The sequence below is a fragment of the Sinocyclocheilus rhinocerous genome, unplaced genomic scaffold (genome assembly GCF_001515625.1).
Source record: "Sinocyclocheilus rhinocerous isolate Xijiao unplaced genomic scaffold, SAMN03320098_v1.1 scaffold369, whole genome shotgun sequence".
Lineage (NCBI taxonomy): Eukaryota > Metazoa > Chordata > Actinopteri > Cypriniformes > Cyprinidae > Sinocyclocheilus > Sinocyclocheilus rhinocerous.
The window spans coordinates 350255-367964 of NW_015666557.1; the positions used below are offsets into that span (position 1 = coordinate 350255).

Sequence of the window (17710 nt, forward strand, 5' to 3'; positions counted from 1 at the left end):
ATACAAAATAAGGCTTTGTCTGTGCTCTTTCCATTTAAAATTAGAGGCAACCACTGCATTTTAATCATGATCCAAACAAAGATGCTGCATACATGCAACATGAGCAGTTTTTAATCTAACTAGATTGTATAATTTCAAAATTTGAAGCAAAAACTGAATAGTTTGACTTCAGTTTTGTGAAACTATACATAAAAAATATCTGCATGAAACAGAAACAGCAGACGAGCTGAATGAGACGCAGATTCACTCTCTGCCAGCAGGTGGCGCTTAAAGCGTTTCCTAGGTTTCCGCTGTAAACAAAGCAGCGCTGCACTTATGAACTTTAAGGCTATGTTTACACTTGGCGTCTTTTTTGACAAGAAAAAGTTGACAAGGGCGTTTTTTTATTGAAAAAAAAAAAAAGCTGGCAGCGTTTCTGTTAGCAGCCGAGGGCGTCTTTTGTTGCTATAGCAACAGCTGCAACAGTAGCATAGCGTTGTGTGGTGCAAAAATGTCGAGAAAGAGGAAATTGGCTCTTGCGTTGGCTTTTGAAGTTAACGAGGAAGAGAATGTCGGTTTACAACGACATTTGTGGGTGCACGACATTATACGGGGAAGAAACCAGTATGGTGCTTACAACAATTTAGTCCAGGAGCTCCGGTTGGATGATGCACGGTTTGCGGCATATTTTAGACTAAACATTAAAACATTATTATTATACTAAATATTTTGTGCTCATATCATATAAGTCCTTGTGCTCCGAAACTAGTACGATCAGTTTATCTACCCGCACCTTCTCCATTTTTTCTTGTTCTTGTTGTTATGGAAACGACAGGTCTCGCTACTCGCTTGTCATTGGTCAGCTGTCAAAAAGGCGCTTGACGTAGGGCGTTTTTTTCAGAAAAGTTAACCTTTTTTCAACTTGAAAAGACGCTCTGAGCTGCAGAGAAACACGCCGGCTGTGGCGTTTAAAAAAGCGCTCAGTACGTTTTTGAAAACATGGTTTACTCCATAGGATTATAATGTAAAACAGACGCTGGCAGCTTCAAAAAAGACGCCAAGTGTGAACATGCCCTAATAATAATGCATTATACAGAGGCAAGATGAAAAGAAAAAATACCATCTAAACTTTTCTAAAGACAGTAAGTTCCCCTCAGACATACATTCATATAAACTCCTACCCCTAATTGAATCGTGATTTGTTTAGCATCTCAACCGATTTGAATTGTCACATATTTGAATCGATTTTCAACCGGCTCGCGGTTAATCATTACAGTCAATCAAATTGTTAAAATCAAGTATTTCCAAGTTTTCAATGACTATAAAAAACCTGGAAAATCAAAACAGATGCCAAAACTTTACACTTTCTTTCTTTTTCTTAACCTAGTATAGGATCACACTTCTTAATTATGCAACTAATCTGTTTTTAAATGACTAATAATAACATGAAGCCAACATTTAAGCAGTAGGATGACAATCGCTGCTTTGCTTCCAGCTGCAGTATTTGCTTCAGTAAACACTGAATGTGTCTTGGGTAGAATAAACTTTTGAGTTCTGCTTTCCATTGAAACTGGCCTGTGCTCTTAAAAATCTGCAGACAAAAATACACCAAAACAAGTAGTGAAAGTGCATCGTCAACCTACCTAAAATATTGACATCCAGCCGATTGTGTGCAGAGTACTTCAACAGCTCTTGCAGAAAGGCCGTCAAGTAGTTGAAAACATTTTTATGGCACTGAGGTAGCATAGAAATGATCTGTGGGCAGAAAGAAAAAGGAAACATGCTATTTTTACCGTGACTGCACTTTTTCAGATCATACAAATATGGCACTCACACAAATGGATACTGCATTGAAAAAGGCATATTGAAGACACAAACCTGTCTACACTGGCTGCTGTCAGAGCAGCACTCCAAGCACTGCAGGTAGAAGGAGAAGGGAATCACCGGTTCAGGAAGGGCATCGAGGAACAGGAGCAGGGCTTCAGACACAGAGTGGTTACTGCCGGCTAATAGCGCTTCAGGTCAAGGGCACTCAACAGTCAAGTAGACTAGAGACACGTGGAACTACAAAAGGGCTGCACTACGAATGAAGCTTCATTGATAGGAAATAATTGAGCAACAAAGCAGCAAATCAGCATATTAGAATGATTTCTGAAGGATCATGTGACACTGAAGACGGGAGTAATGATGCTGAAAATTCAGCTTTGATCACAGGAGTAAATTACATTTTACAATATATATTAAAACAGAAAACAGTTATTTTATGTTGTAGTAATATTTCTGTATTTTAATTAAATAAATGCAACCTTTGTGAAATAAACTTGACCCCAAACTGTATTTGAAAATAATTGTACTAAATATTTCAGTCTTGGTGAGCATAAGAGACTTCTTTCAAAAACCTTGAAAAATCTTAATTATCCCAAACTTCTAGCCTACTAAACAACCTATTCATGACCTCTAGACTGGACTATTGTAATGCACTGCTAGGTGGTTGTCCTGCATCTTCAATAAACAAGCTACAGGTAGTCCAAAATGCAGCGGCTAGAGTCCTTACCAGGTCAAGAAAATATGATCACATTACCCCAATTTTACAGTCTCTGCACTGGCTACCTATTAAGTTCCGAATCAGTTACAAAATATTATTACTTGCCTACAAGGCCCTAAATGGTTTAGCTCCTGCGTACCTAACTAGTATTCTACCATGCTACAATCCATCACGCTCCCTAAGGTCGCAAAACTCTGGACTTTTGGTAGTACCTAGGATAGCAAAATCCACTAAAGAAATTAGAATATGGTGACATGCCAATCAGCTAATCAACTCAAAACACCTGCAAAGGTTTCCTGAGCCTTCAAAATGGTCTCTCAGTTTGGTTCACTAGGCTATACAATCATGGGGAAGACTGCTGATCTGACAGTTGTCCAGAAGACAATCATTGACACCCTTCACAAGGAGGGTAAGCCACAAACATTCATTGCCAAAGAAGCTGGCTGTTCACAGAGTGCTGTATCCAAGTATGTTAACAGAAAGTTGAGTGGAAGGAAAAGGTGTGGAAGAAAAAGATGCACAACCAACCGAGAGAACCGCAGCCTTATGAGGATTGTCAAGCAAAATCGATTCAAGAATTTGAGTGAACTTCACAAGGAATGGACTGAGGCTGGGGTCAAGGCATCAAGAGCCACCACACACAGACGTGTCAAGGAATTTGGCTACAGTTGTCGTATTCCTCTTGTTAAGCCACTCCTGAACCACAGACAACGTCAGAGGCGTCTTACCTGGGCTAAGGAGAAGAAGAACTGGACTGTTGCCCAGTGGTCCAAAGTCCTTTTTTCAGATGAGAGCAAGTTTTGTATTTCATTTGGAAACCAAGGTCCTGGAGTCTGGAGGAAGGGTGGAGAAGCTCATAGCCCACGTTGCTTGAAGTCCAGTGTTAAGTTTCCACAGTCTGTGATGATTTGGGGTGCAATGTCATCTGCTGGTGTTGGTCCATTGTGTTTTTTTGAAAACCAACGTCACTGCACCCGTTTACCATTATTCATTTTGGAGCACTTCATGCTTCCTTCTGCTGACCAGCTTTTTGAAGATGCTGATTTCATTTTCCAGCAGGATTTGGCACCTGCCCACACTGCCAAAGGCACCAAAAGTTGGTTAAATGACCATGTTGTTGGTGTGCTTGACTGGCCAGCAAACTCACCAGATCTGAACCCCATAGAGAATCTATGGGGTATTGTCAAGAGGAAAATGAGAAACAAGAGACCAAAATATGCAGATGAGCTGAAGGCCACTGTCAAAGAAACCTGGGCTTCCATACCACCTCAGCAGTGCCACAAACTGATCACCTCCATGCCACGCCGAATTGGGGCAGTAATTAAAGCAAAAGGAGCCAAGTATTGAGTACATGTACAGTATATGAACATACTTTCCAGAAGGCCAACATTTCACTAAAAATGTTTTTTTTATTGGTTTTATTTTATTGGTTTTTGTTAAATGTGAGCCAAAATCATCACAATTAAAAGAACCAAAGACTTAAACTACTTCAGTCTGTGTGCATTGAATTTATTTAATACACGAGTTTCACAATTTGAGTTGAATTACTGAAATAAATGAACTTTTCCACGACATTCTAATTTATTGAGATGCACCTGTACATTAGTAAAACCAAGGGTACTATTTTTTTTAATCTGGTCATAAAAACGTAAGTTTACTACTGCATTTATATTTTAGTTTTTATTATTTTTTTCCTAATAATAAAATTTTTAACAGGATATTACAAAAAAACCCTTAACTGTCACCGTCCTACCTGTGGGACGCTTGGCGCTCTTTTTTGTTGTTGTCCTTTTTCTCTATCAAATATTTTAGTAATCATTATAAATTATATATTGTTTGAAAGCTTAGAAGCCCAAGATTCATCCTATGAAAACCATTTTGAAATCAGTACTCTAAAATCGTTTGGCGGTCTCCTCCCCCTTAGCAGGCGGTGTCAAGTGTCATATTACAAAATGCATTACGGTCTTTTATAATCAAAACTTTTTATAATCTTGACAAAAACATATCATTGGAAAGGTCTGTGTCTCAGGATTCCATATTTGGTGATAAAAGTAATATTGACAGAGAAATCTAGACATTTGTGACAGCAAAATGCATAAAAAAAATTCAATGGAGTTTGGATGGCACCCGGTGGCTGTTTGTGGTATAACGCCCTAAATAAAATCTCACAGAAACCTCAATTTTTTTCATATCAACTTCAAATTTGGAACATAACTTTTTTAGACATAAGGCTTTACTTTAATGGCAATTTTAGAGTAAAACCTGTTATGTAAAATATTTTATATAAAATAAAATAAAAATTGTACAGTGCATTTTCTTTACAGTAAATTTAAACTTCTATAACTTTTTGATACTTTAATTTTCTGAAATAATTCCACTTATTCTGCAATAATCTGCTGATTGTCTTCTTTAAAAAGAGACCAACCTTTCCTCTGTAGAGTTCATGAATTATAACAATTTAAGTTTGGATAGCGCACTTTGGGGGGTGGCAGTTGAGGAGTTAATCCCATAACTCTTTTAGTCTTATCAAGCACTGTTATATTCTTGTTTTATTTATTTATTTTTTTGCTCTTGCAATGTGAAAAAGAGAACATGGTCACCCATACAATATCCCATGAATTATTCCACTGGACTGCACTTGTTTTTTGCCCAAACCCTCATCACCAAGTCTTTCTCCTGGTCTATTTTTGCAGTTGCAAAATAAAGGAAACTCTTTTAATTTCTGGAATTATCCAGAGAAGAAGGAAACAAGCTGGATGCACGCTGAGTCAGTTCACCCCACAGACATGAACCAGTGACCGTGTGAAAGGATACGCAGAGTGTCTAAGCTGCCCGTGTCCAAACAATCGCGAATCTCCTCAAACTCGCTGCGCAGGCCGGGCTGTTGAAAGAGCTCTTCCTGTAATACAGACACAGTTCTTGGATGAACTCCAGACATTGTGCTTCAAAGTTTCATTTACAATCAGTTGATGAATCACATGTGTAATTGTGTAGTAGATTTAGCTAGCCATCTCTGAACAACAAAGAATGGTTTGGGGAAGCTTTAATTTCTTGTTTCGGGTTACTGAAATAACTTTTAATGAATTTCCTCAGCAGATTCCTGCTTTAGTGTTGGTGCTGCTATGGAGAGCATCTCTATAGGGCCTTTCGCACCGCTTTAGTTCCAGAACTAAATGTACAGTACAGTACTATACTGGGACGATTTTGCGGGAACTATTTCCCAGTACCATTTAAAGGGTCGCATTCGCACCGAGAGTGTGTACTAAGATGTGACGTAAGCAGGTCGACAGCGTCGTCATTTGTGCGCGGCACTCAACATCCGAAACAAAGAAGAACAACATTAACAACAGGAGGATGGAGGACGCTGTGATCGGAGCTGTGTTTTTGTTGTGTCTCACGGGTTTCACAATAATGGACATGGAAAGTCGACGTATACGTAAAGCGATTGAAAGAACGGAAAGGAGGACTAAGAATCTCCAACGACAACTGGCAGTGCTACATTTGCTACAAGTGACTGCACTTGAGCGTCCGTCCATCTATCGCTGTTCTCCATACTTGCAAAATAAGTTGACACAATGTTTACAGTATGTTTACACAGCGTTTTAAATCATGGCGGGTGAGGGCGTTTTCATACGCGTTTGGCCAATCAATGTCTACTTACGTCACGATTAGAACCAGTTGTGCTGGTTAGACCCTGCTCCGGAGTAGGAATACACAAAATAATGTTCTTTTTAGCAACATCATATGACCCATATGAAGAGAAAAGTTTAAGCGAGGTTAAAACACAATAATACGTGAGAAAAGGGCAATCCTGATGTCCTGACCTGTTTTTTAGCATTACGGAAGAGATGGTCCACCATCATCCATATTTCCTTGGGGATTTCTTGAGGTTTATCAGTCTCTGGGTTACTCACCTGGCTATTTGACTTCATAACAAACGAAAAGTATGAGGCAGGTTAATCATTCCCAAATGATTACAGCTTGTAACCAAGTTTATGATATGTAGGATATTTATTAAATGCGAGTATCCTTCACAGAGAAGACAACCCATAATGCATGGCAGCAACTGCAATTGCAAAAAACTATTCGCTCACCAAGATCATGAGTAGTGAGAAATGTTGGCTTTTTGTACACTACCGTACCAACAGTCTGGGGTCAGTAGGATTTTATTTTTTCTTCAAAGAAGTTCATACTTTTATTCAGTAAAGATGAATTAAATTGATCAAAAGCGACAGTAAAGAAATTGATAATGTTACAAAAGATTTATATTTCAAATCAATGCTGATCTTTTGAACTTTCTATTCATCAAAGAATTCTGGAAAAAATGTATCACTGTTTAAAAAAAAATCAGAAATGTTTCTTGAGCAGCAAATCAGCATATTAGAATGATTTCTGAAGAATCGTGTGACACTGAAGACTGGAGTAATGATGCTGAAAATTCAGCTTTGATCACAGGAATACATTTCATTTTAATGTATATTCACATAGAAAACTGCTATTTTAAATTGTAAAAATATTTCACAATATCACTGTTGTTTTTATTGTATTTTTTGATCAAATAAATGCAACCTTGGTGAACAGAAGGGACTTAAAAACATAAAAATCTTACTTGACCCCTGTACCGACCGGACTACTAAATATCAATAAAAATCAAATTTTCATATTTGCTGAAATCAAAATATATTGCAATCAATCGTAAGATGAGTCTCTCATGCACTTCATTTAAGAAGTGCAGTCACTTATGAGGATCCTTTTGTGTTAAGATGCTGCCTCAGAAAGCAGCAGGGCAGCTCGCTAGGTTTTAAAACACTTGGTTCAAAAATATAACAGCCTATGGATCTGTCACAAACAGCAATACGACTAAGCTACTAATGGCAGGATCTCACCAGCTCTCTGATGGTCTCCAGGGGCATGTCCTGGATGGGTTCTCTCAGCAGGCACAGGGTACTGAGAGACGAGCCGAAGCAGCTGGGCAGGTAGTTGCCCGTGACGGAGATGAAGTAGTCTTTCCCCCTGTCCAGATGCAGAACCAGGATGTCCTCCAGCTGCTGCTGGCCTGAGTTCAGCTCTGGGGCTGTAGAGCGGTTCACAAACACCTCCAGGTCGATGTCCACACTGGCACCTACACAAAGACCACAATGACATCAGTGACGCTAATGTGAGACTGAATAAAACTGATCTCTGATCTGTACCAATAACGACTGATCGCTGCTACGGACAGAAAACATTCAAAGGGAGATTTGGACTCAAGAATGACTACACGCTTTTGTATTAAGGGGGTGCGATGTGTAGGGATGCATGATATTATCGGAACATTATCGGAATCGGCCGATAATGGGATTTGAAAAAATTATGCGTCACGTCACGTCAGCAGTGTGCTCATTCTCGAAGCATACTTTTGCCTGAATGATGATTAGATTCACTGTTTCGCCGCATTTAATTTGAGAATGCACATACAGAATGACAGCGGCAGTCAACAGCGGCATCCTCCCCCGGGTCCTAATGCCCCTCCGATAAGGCCTTTTATTTATTTAGGGGGCTCTGTTGGCTTGCTTGTAATACACATCAATACACATCAAGTGAATGGCTATGGCTTGGTTGCTTAAAGCAGCATTTTGCTGTCAGTGAGGACTGAACAATGACTGCCGTTATTGCAACTTGCTGTGTCACACCTGGTTAGGACACAGAGTTACGTGATACAACTGATGGCATATGAGCAAGAGGGTATATAACAGCCAGTCAAATATCAATAAAACACTAACAGCTGGTTGTTTTAGAATTGTTAACTAGATTTCACTTCATCTACATCAAATAAACACCAACACTGTGGCTAATGTAAGTGTAGTAGAGAATCCCACTCACCCTGAGCCAAGAAGCCTTTAGCTGGGTTTGCTGCTAACCAGGGCTTGCAGTAGGAGGGCTCGTCCAGCTTTGGAATAAACTCAAATTGACACGGCACCTGTCCATCATTATAAACGGTCACAGTCTTTGCCTGATGCTGCATGAACTTCACATCCTGGAAGTGGAACTACAGAAAGAAACCAAAAGGAAATATGAAGCATTCATTTTCCATTTAAATGAGCATTAAATAATCATCATAAGATTTTTTAATGCTTTTGAAAGAAGTGTCTTATGCTGACCAAGGCTGCATTTATTTGATTAAAATACAGTAAAAACGTTAATATTGTGAAATATTATTACAATTTAAAAGAACTGTTTTCTATTTGAATAAATTGTAAAATGTAATTTATTCCTGTGATACAAAGCTGAATTTTCAGCATCATTACTCCAGTCTTCAGTGTCACATGATCCTTCAGAAATCATTCTAATATGCTGATTTGCTGCTCAAGAAACATTTTTATTATCAATGTTGAAAACAGTTTTGCTGCTTAATATTTTTGATGAAACCATAATAGATTTTTTTCATGATTCTTTGATGAATATTAAGCTCTAAAGTGCATAAACGGCATTTAATTATCATAGAAATATTTTGTAACATTATAAATGTCTTTATTGTCACTTTAGATTAATTAAATGCATCTTTGCTGAAGGAAGTATTGTCTTTCAACAAAAAAATTATATATATTATATATATATATAGACATATACATACTTTATATATATGGGTCAAATACATTAAGATGTCCGCATCAAAAGAAATTTACAGAAGTGATTATATGTCCATAGAAAGCACATTAAATGTAAGTAAAGTGTCTACTTTTAAGGATTCAAATAACTTTTTGGAACAAGTTTGTCAAAATTTGGTTGAAATAATGTTACATTGTCATTCATTGAAACACAATATTTATGTAAAAATTCAAACAACATGCTTATTCTGACATGTACATATTAAAATATATAAAAGAATAAGGGAGCATATTAAATTTGATTGTGTTTTAAATGAGTAAATGGGCAAAACCTAGGATAGTGGCAAATTTTAGAAATGTAAAATTACAACTAATTAGTATTTGGGGTGAAAGTAATTAGTCTTTTAATATGTCATAAATTGATTTGTGTTGTAAATATGCCTGACAAGATTGTTACACTGAATGACATTTTAGTGGGTCTCTTCTGTAAATCAGGGAAAAATGTATGATATTTATTTTTTGCTCAGAAAAACAAAAACAAAATTGCAATTAAAATTAAACAGACATTTAAAAAAAAATTGGGGGGAAAAACAACAACAATTTAAAGCAGTATTACACTTATTGTTTTATGCTTAAACCCTTTTTCGTCTTTGACCCACATGCAAAAAATCATTAGTCGAACATTAACATTTCATGAAAATACTGAATAGTCTATTTTTATTCATTTATTAATTTAATCTCATCGTTTTCGCTATATAATTTATTCGTTGTTTGAATAACCGTGGAAATGAAATCATTACAATTAATAGGCCTAACGTACAATATTTTTATTAAACTGTGATCACGTTAAATACAGTTTCTGTCGTATTAAAAATATTTCATAAAAATATTCAAAAGCATCCCCCCTCTGGTTTTTTCACAAATCGCACCCTGTATATATATATATATATCTTACTGACCCCAAAATTTTGTATATCAGTGTAAATGTAAAATGTATCAGTCAACAACTAAATGATGGAAGACTGCTCACTTCTCTTTGAGACAGAGACACTGAAGGAATACAATCATTCTCCAGTCTGTCAATGTGCCTCACGATCTCTTCGAACGTCCGTTTGTAGGACTCCTCGTTCACGACCTTGATCTGTGCAGAGTAACAGCAGATGTCAGTAAGCGGACACAGAACGAGGACTGGCTGAAGGGTGCATGATCACGGCTGGTGTTCTCACCCCGATCTCTAGCAGAGAGCTGACGGGTTTGTGGTCGCTGGTCTTTAGGGTCATGTGACTCTGGTAATGAAGCTGTTTAATGTTCTTTCCCCGTTTTTGTTTTTCCCAAAAAAAAAAAATATATATTTAAAGCAGTATTACACTTAATGTTTTTATGCTTAAACCCTTTTTCGTCTTTGACCCATATGTGGTCGCTGGTCTTTAGGGTCATGTGACTCTGGTAATGAAGCTGTTTAATGTTCTTTCCCCTCCACAGGATGCGGTCACACCATGCTGGAACTCGGCACTTCTCACTGCATAAACAAACACATACAAAAACCAAACAACACTGCTGAGATGCAGTAATCAGACCAGAAATAATACAATCTTAATTTCTTAATTTAGAGATTTTAACCATCAAGCTTTTATTTTGACAGTTTGCTGGCATATAAATAAATTGTGTGTAAATAAAAACTCTCTCATTTCACTCTAAAAAAAAAGGCAGTGCATATATTTATTTAATTAAATCGCAGCCATCTAAATTTGATACTCGCTATAAGCCATATCACAATATAGATTTTGTTTTGAATATCGTGCAGCCCTAGTCCACTTATAATGTTAGTAAATGTTTCTTAAAAGAACATTACTATGTGGCTGTCTTTTGGTACAAAAGAGCCAAACCCCAAGTCCCTATGATATTCTGGTATCTAAATATGAATTGGGTCCCTCATTCTTCATAAATTTTCACTTTTTTTATTACCTAGGCGAGAAACATATGTCTGATCACTTAGAAAAGTAACAGCTCACCATGATAGAAGGTATTTATTTATATCCATAGCACAAATGAATTATGTGCCCAAGTTTAATACTTGTTCACAGTAATACTTTCCTAGTACGTCTGCATATTACATCAAAATCTACAGACTGGCAACAAACCAACTGGGCACAAAACTATGTTGCTGAGAATCTCTTTTGATGGTGTGCGTGATCAAAGTGTGTGATGGTGTTTTCTGACCTTGTATCCCACTGATCTGAGCCAGTGTCGTATTTGTATGTTGGTTGGAAATCAATCTCTCCCTCCGTGAAGCCCACAAACACAACCTCCTCATCCATCTGCCGTTTCAACTGAAACACAGGTACGTCCACGGTCATTCATACTGCCATCTAACTCAACACTATCCAGACAAACCGCAGTGTGTTCTGTCCTACCTGGTCGTGATTATACAAGCTCTCAAAATCCTTTTTAGCTATCAAGTCTTTCACATGATCAACTTCAAGGTCACTTATTCGGTAGTTTAGATCTCCCAGCCATAACACAACACTGGAAGTGAAGAGAGAATGATAAAAGATTTAAAACGGGGAGAATTAGACTTTTGTCTCTAATTAAACTGGCAGGCTGTTGTGTTTCGCTCGTACTTGTGTTTCATGATGGTGAGGGGTGGTAGTGTGAGGTCATCCGGACTGAACTGCATCCTGCGACAAATGTCCTTAAAGTCCTGATTGCGTCTTTCAAACTCTTCTGTGTGCGCGGCGAGGTGGGAGTTCACCACACAGATGTCGGAGTTGTGAAACTGAAAGCGGATTGCTACTGCACCTTTATTACCCTAAACGAGAAAGGTTATTTCAATGCACCAGAAACATGGCTCTATTTTTTTAGGATTACTTGTGTAACTTGCCGCTTTACAACTGTTAAATTTAGACTCCGTATACAACTATTCATTCGCTTCAATCGGGTCAGTCGCACTCAGGGCTCGCAAAATCGCTAGCCCGACGTCCCGGGGCTATTGTGTTTTCCAGTCGGGCTACCAAAATGTTTCACCACCCTGCCCGACGGGCTATCTTGAACAGTGATATAAAATTCCTTCCTTGATTTGCATTGTTCACTCGCTTATATGGGTAAAACGGATCGTAGTTGATCGTTTGAACGTGTTTCTAAGTCTTGCCGATTTAAACATTCAAGTGTTTTAAACCATTCACGCGCATTCGGAGCTGTGCGCACTCATTCAAACAGAGAGACCATTCACAGAGAGCCGCGTTTCAGACAATGCGCGTACACAGAATTGATTCCTCTTTCGCGTATCCTTGCATCTGAATGAACACATACACACAAAAGTATCTCAAAATAACTGTCTCGGCAAATATTCTTGTAAACACAGTGGGTTATGTCTTAAGTGAACGTAAACAGTGGAGAAAGAAATCTCAAGTGCATCATTATATTGGATCCGTGCATTCGTATTATTTGCCTGATTGTATGCAACATTTTATTCCTAAAAACATGGTGAAAATTATTTTTATTTGTGTTAGTGATAAAAAGAGATTTCCAAAACCTTAACATGTCAACAAAATGAAACAAGCACTTTGATCATGGCTTTACCCAATGTTCAGCTTTCTGCTCTGGAAATGTATGCAAAATAATGCATATTTAATCAGACAATACCTCATTTACATATTTAAACATCACATGTCCTACACTCCTAATGTAATCAATCAACTGGGGAAATATGGTGATCTCTATTAGTATTTTACTCACCTTAATGGTTAATTTACTGACAGCTTGACTAATAAGTAGTTTGTAATGAATTATAATCAATCCATATCAGCAGCATATTCTAATAATTCTGTTTTTGAGTTAAAAATCTGGATTAAGGGCATTAGTGCACACTAGCTCAGGTGTGAGTGGGCAGAGGAAGTCCTTACAAAAGCGTACTTGGCATCTGGATGGAGGCCCTTGTAGACAGCTAACATCCACTCGGGTTCTTTAGGAGTGTCATTGAAGAGAAACGCCTCTTTACTGAGATCCAGCTCCTGGAAACTACAGATGGAAAACAGCAGGGAATCAGAATCACTGATCTGTCCATCTTCACTGCTGTTTACATTAATATAAATATAATAATGTGAAATCTTACGCCACAAGGTAAAAGTCTGGAGGAGTGGTGGTGGATGCCAGCCATGGACTGAGACTTTCCTTTGGATTCTTGCCATTCACATTGTAGGTGCCCAAGAAAAAGCTGTTGAGTGATTCACATGATGTCACAACACAAGCCAAAGAGAGAAGCTGCCAGAATCAATTAAGAAACATCTCACATACTGAAACCTAGAGAACTACTGTACTGCAATAGTCAATAAAAGCCATTCCAACACAGGAGTCTGTTTAATTATGGCTGAGTCTGGATTTAATACAGTGTTGTTTTAAAATGACTACGCTTATGACTGCAAATGATTGCAAACAGCATCACTATTTTTGTAGAAATACTGTCCATGCATGTGCAGCTGTAGGACAGGTTTCCATCCAAAAGGGGGCACTGCTGACACAGTACTGCAAATGTCCACTCAAGGATGATCATCACCAACTTCAAAAAATGCATTGAACTGAAATTTACAAATTTACATCAGTAAGATATTTTGGGAGGGCAAACATTACATTTACTGTCCTATTCAGCAAAGACATGTTAAAGAGGTCATGAACTGAAATCAAAGATAAGAGTTCATTGTGCTATAAAAACATCCTGTTAGTTCCAGAACTCAAAACTTTCTCGTTAGTTTAAAAACAGCTTGTATTGAAGCCAATCTGCCAAAACGGCAGGTTGTGGAATGTGCCACTTTATGATGTAATAGTGTGGCTAAACTCCGCCTCCACAGAAGATCATCAACGACTGCTTCTACATGACTACCTGTTTAGCCCCGCCCACCGAATCACGCATGCAGTGTAAATAACGAGAGGCAAACCCAGGTCTACACAGAAACCAAACGATAAAAATGCTCCGAAGACAAGACGCTGTGCAGCGCCAACCTGTGGAAAAACACAGTCTTTGCATCACCTTCCTTCTGATCCCAACATTAGGAAAGAGTGGATTTACTTTATTTTTAATGAAGATCCAGACGGCGGCAGTAAGAACTTGGTCTTTGTTCACTTAATTTTACAGTGGATTCGTTTACAAATAAGGTACAATTCGACGCAGTGAGTGACAGTGAGTTGACCACATGTTTGATAAATTTAGCCTTCTCAAATCAACATTTGACTTGCCTACAATAAAATCCATATATATATATATATATATATATATACAGTATATAAAACTGCAAGCATATCACAATGTTGGTTTAAACATTTAACCTAAATAAACCTGCACTGTTAGACGCATATCCAAGCTAAAGCATGCTTCATGACTTTGAGTCACCTGCGTGATCACTTGCATTTAGTTTTTACGGATAACAGTGGAAACAACTTAAAATACTCAATTTTTGCTCTTACAGATAAGAGTAATCCATCATTTGAAACTGTAAAGGGTCTACTTTTATTTGTGTGCTCTCACAATAACAACAAAACATTGTGCTTTTGTAACAAAGACAACAAACAGGATGTGCTTTCTGCTGTCTCAGTCTCTGTGAACTGGAGCACAGCACAAAAATGAACCGAAACTCAGCATCTAGGCTACTTGCTTCACAGAAATGAGAACTATATCTATAGAAAGCTTGAAAAGACTACTTTAAAATGACCCCATTCAAATCGAAAACAAATACTCTCCGATTATGTAATCCGTATGAAATGTGCATTCCATCACCTTAATTGATGGATGTCTAAAATATAAAAAGAAGGAGAGCTGTGAGCTGCGACGTGAAAATTGGCTCGAAGTCCTGAAATGCAGGGCTCTAATTAACAATATGTCACTTTAATGCCTCAGAAAATAACATTTCTGTTTACATATTGTGAAATGTAGGCCATGAGGGCCTCTGAAAAGCAGCAGATGCAATGTTAAAATAAGCGTATGACATAACAGGCAAATGTTAACATCAAGCATGACGACTGGTACCTAACCACACCTGTAGTTCTTGATGTAGGTGTAGGCGTCCTCGTTCTTGAGGAGCTCACATTTGATGAGGTTATCCCGCAGGCCGTACTGGGGCATGCCGAGCATCTGGGATTTATTTGACAGGATGGGCTGGGAGTTTCGGATCAGGTCATCTCTCACCTCACTCTTCACTCTCTCCTGACTGAAACAAAATCAACAAACTGCTTTATGACAGAATATTTTGACAGAAATAGTATCAGAAATACTAATACTTTTATTCAGTTAGGATGCATTAAATTGATCAAAAGTGTCAGTAAAGACATTTATAATGTTACAAAACATTTCTGTATCAAATAATGCTTTCCTTTTGAGAAGTCTATTCATCAAAAAATCCTGAAAATTTTTTTTTATTATGGTTTCCACAAAAATATGAAGAAGCCAAACTATTTTTAACATTGATAATAATCAGGAATGTTTCTTGAGCAACAAATCAGCATATTAAGCCCCGTACACACGGAGACGCGTTTAGCTGTATACGCATACATTTTGTATCGTATAGGCGTTTCGTCCAGACGGATCCGGCGTTTTGGGAGAGTGAAACCGATATTTTTTGAAACCGGGTCCCAGAGTGGATAAATCTGAAAATGCCACCCTTGCGTTTTCGTGTGGACAGCGAATCCGTATATTTTCTGAAACGATGACATCATCAGCCCACGTCTCGCCCCTAGTCAAACACCGCTACGTCACGTAACAGCAACAAAAACACGAACAAACACTGAACGATTGTCTTTTTAATAAGTAACATTAACACAGGTTAATAAATGTATTGTTCCATGTTCGTTTGTATACCGCGCGCAAGGTTTATGCGCATAGTCCATACTACATCGTTTTGTGTCGGTTTTCGTGGTTTCGTGTGGACGCAGATATTTCTTGAGACGAGAGGGAAAAAAAGATCGGATAGGGAAAGCTCTGGCTTCGTGTGGACGTAGCCTTAGAATGATTTCTGAAGGATCATGTGACACTGAAGACTGGCACAGCAATAAATGACATTTTATAATACCGTATTGACCCGAATATAAGACGATGTTTTTTTCTTGATCATAAATATATCAAATAATATATCATATCAGACATCGATGTCTTGAGGTGTGGTAACCGTAGTATAAGCGGAATAATTGACTCCGGGCCGTTTAATTATTAGAAAAATAATGCACACCCGAATGCACACACTCTGCTTCGCGTTGTGGTCGCATCACCACCTCGGGTGTGCAATATTTTTCTAATAATTAAACGGCCCGGAGTCAATTATTCCTTACAGAAAACAGTTATTTTAAATTGTAATAATTTTTCACAATATTACTGTTTTACTGTATTTTTGATCAAATAAATGCAGCTTTGGAGAGCAGAAGAGACTTCTTTCGAAGGCATCATTTCAAAGAAAGAAGGTTGGGAATCTAATTGATTCAAATCGATTCTTGGAGTCACAGTTTGATCATATTTCGATTCAATATATGCATAGATTTCATTCTAGCTTACTGTTTTATGTTACTTTTCTTATTTGGCTGCGGTAGACAGTTTAAAAGGTCTCGAAAAAATAAAAGTCCCACTGAATTAACTGCAAACCTTGAAATTTATTTTGTTTTTCTTCCCATTTTAGTCAACTCAGTATTATAAAACAAACGCCAGAACTGCCACATTTCGCTGTAAAGTGAACTGGAGTCTGCTCAGCTATCCACTGATTTTTTTATTAACTCAGTTTAAAATCAAACACATTCCACTCTTTATCTTCTCATTCATGCATGTTTCTTTATTACTCTTTATCACACTTTGAGTAGTAGATAAGTTAGATAAAAAGTAAAAAAAAAAAAAAAAAAAAAAAAAATATTTAGAAATTTGTGAATCGATGTGTACTGGTAGAAGATAAAAAAAGATTGACAAAAGAAAAAAAGAATTGTCTTTCTCTACACTGAATTAGACAGTTGGGAGTGACTAGATTAATGTAAACATTACATTTAGTCATTTAGCAGACGCTTTTATCCAAAGGACAATAGAAGCAATCAAACCAACAAAAGAGCAACAGCATGAAAGTGCTGCGACAAGTCCTGGTTAGTCCCAGTACACGTTGCAATTTTTTTATATTACATAAAAACTAAGTAGATAGAATAGAAAAAGGTAGTGTTAAAAGGGTCATGAACTGAAATCACAATTCCCTTCATCTTTTGACAGATAAGAGGTCACTGTACTATAAAAACAGCCTGTTAGTTCCAGAACTCAAAACTTTCTCGTTAGTCTAAAAACAGCTTATAATGAAGCCAATCTGCCAAAACGACAGGTTGTGGAATGTGCCACTTTATGATGCAATAGTGTGGCTAAACCCCACCTCCACAGAAGAAGATCAACGCCTGCTTCTACAGCACTGCCTGTTTAGCCCCGCCCACCGATTCACGCATTCAGTGTAAATAACGAGAGGCAAACCCAGGTCTACCTAGAAACCAAACGATAAAGATGCTCCGAAGACAACAAGATGCTGTGAAGCGCCAACCTGTGGAAAAAACACAGTCTTTGCATCGCCTTCCTTCTGATCCCAACATTAGGAAAGAGTGG

The 17710-nt window shown here is 37.8% G+C and overlaps 1 protein-coding gene across 1 annotated transcript in view; it reads right to left on the bottom strand.

Moving 5' to 3' along the window:
- Window positions 1-17710, bottom strand: part of LOC107732728 (type II inositol 1,4,5-trisphosphate 5-phosphatase-like) — a 31091-nt gene that overhangs the window by 2569 nt on the left and 10812 nt on the right. Inside the window, exons 7-21 of the mRNA XM_016544144.1 lie at window positions 15138-15308; window positions 13223-13324; window positions 13014-13128; window positions 11733-11920; window positions 11526-11637; window positions 11332-11441; window positions 10576-10630; window positions 10338-10418; window positions 10142-10252; window positions 8387-8552; window positions 7411-7646; window positions 6349-6450; window positions 5339-5423; window positions 1858-1985; window positions 1623-1734 (exon numbers count right to left, since the gene is read on the bottom strand). Coding sequence (XP_016399630.1) covers window positions 1623-1734; window positions 1858-1985; window positions 5339-5423; window positions 6349-6450; window positions 7411-7646; window positions 8387-8552; window positions 10142-10252; window positions 10338-10418; window positions 10576-10630; window positions 11332-11441; window positions 11526-11637; window positions 11733-11920; window positions 13014-13128; window positions 13223-13324; window positions 15138-15308 — 1874 coding nt within the window. The remainder of the gene's footprint in view (window positions 1-1622; window positions 1735-1857; window positions 1986-5338; window positions 5424-6348; window positions 6451-7410; window positions 7647-8386; window positions 8553-10141; window positions 10253-10337; window positions 10419-10575; window positions 10631-11331; window positions 11442-11525; window positions 11638-11732; window positions 11921-13013; window positions 13129-13222; window positions 13325-15137; window positions 15309-17710) is intronic.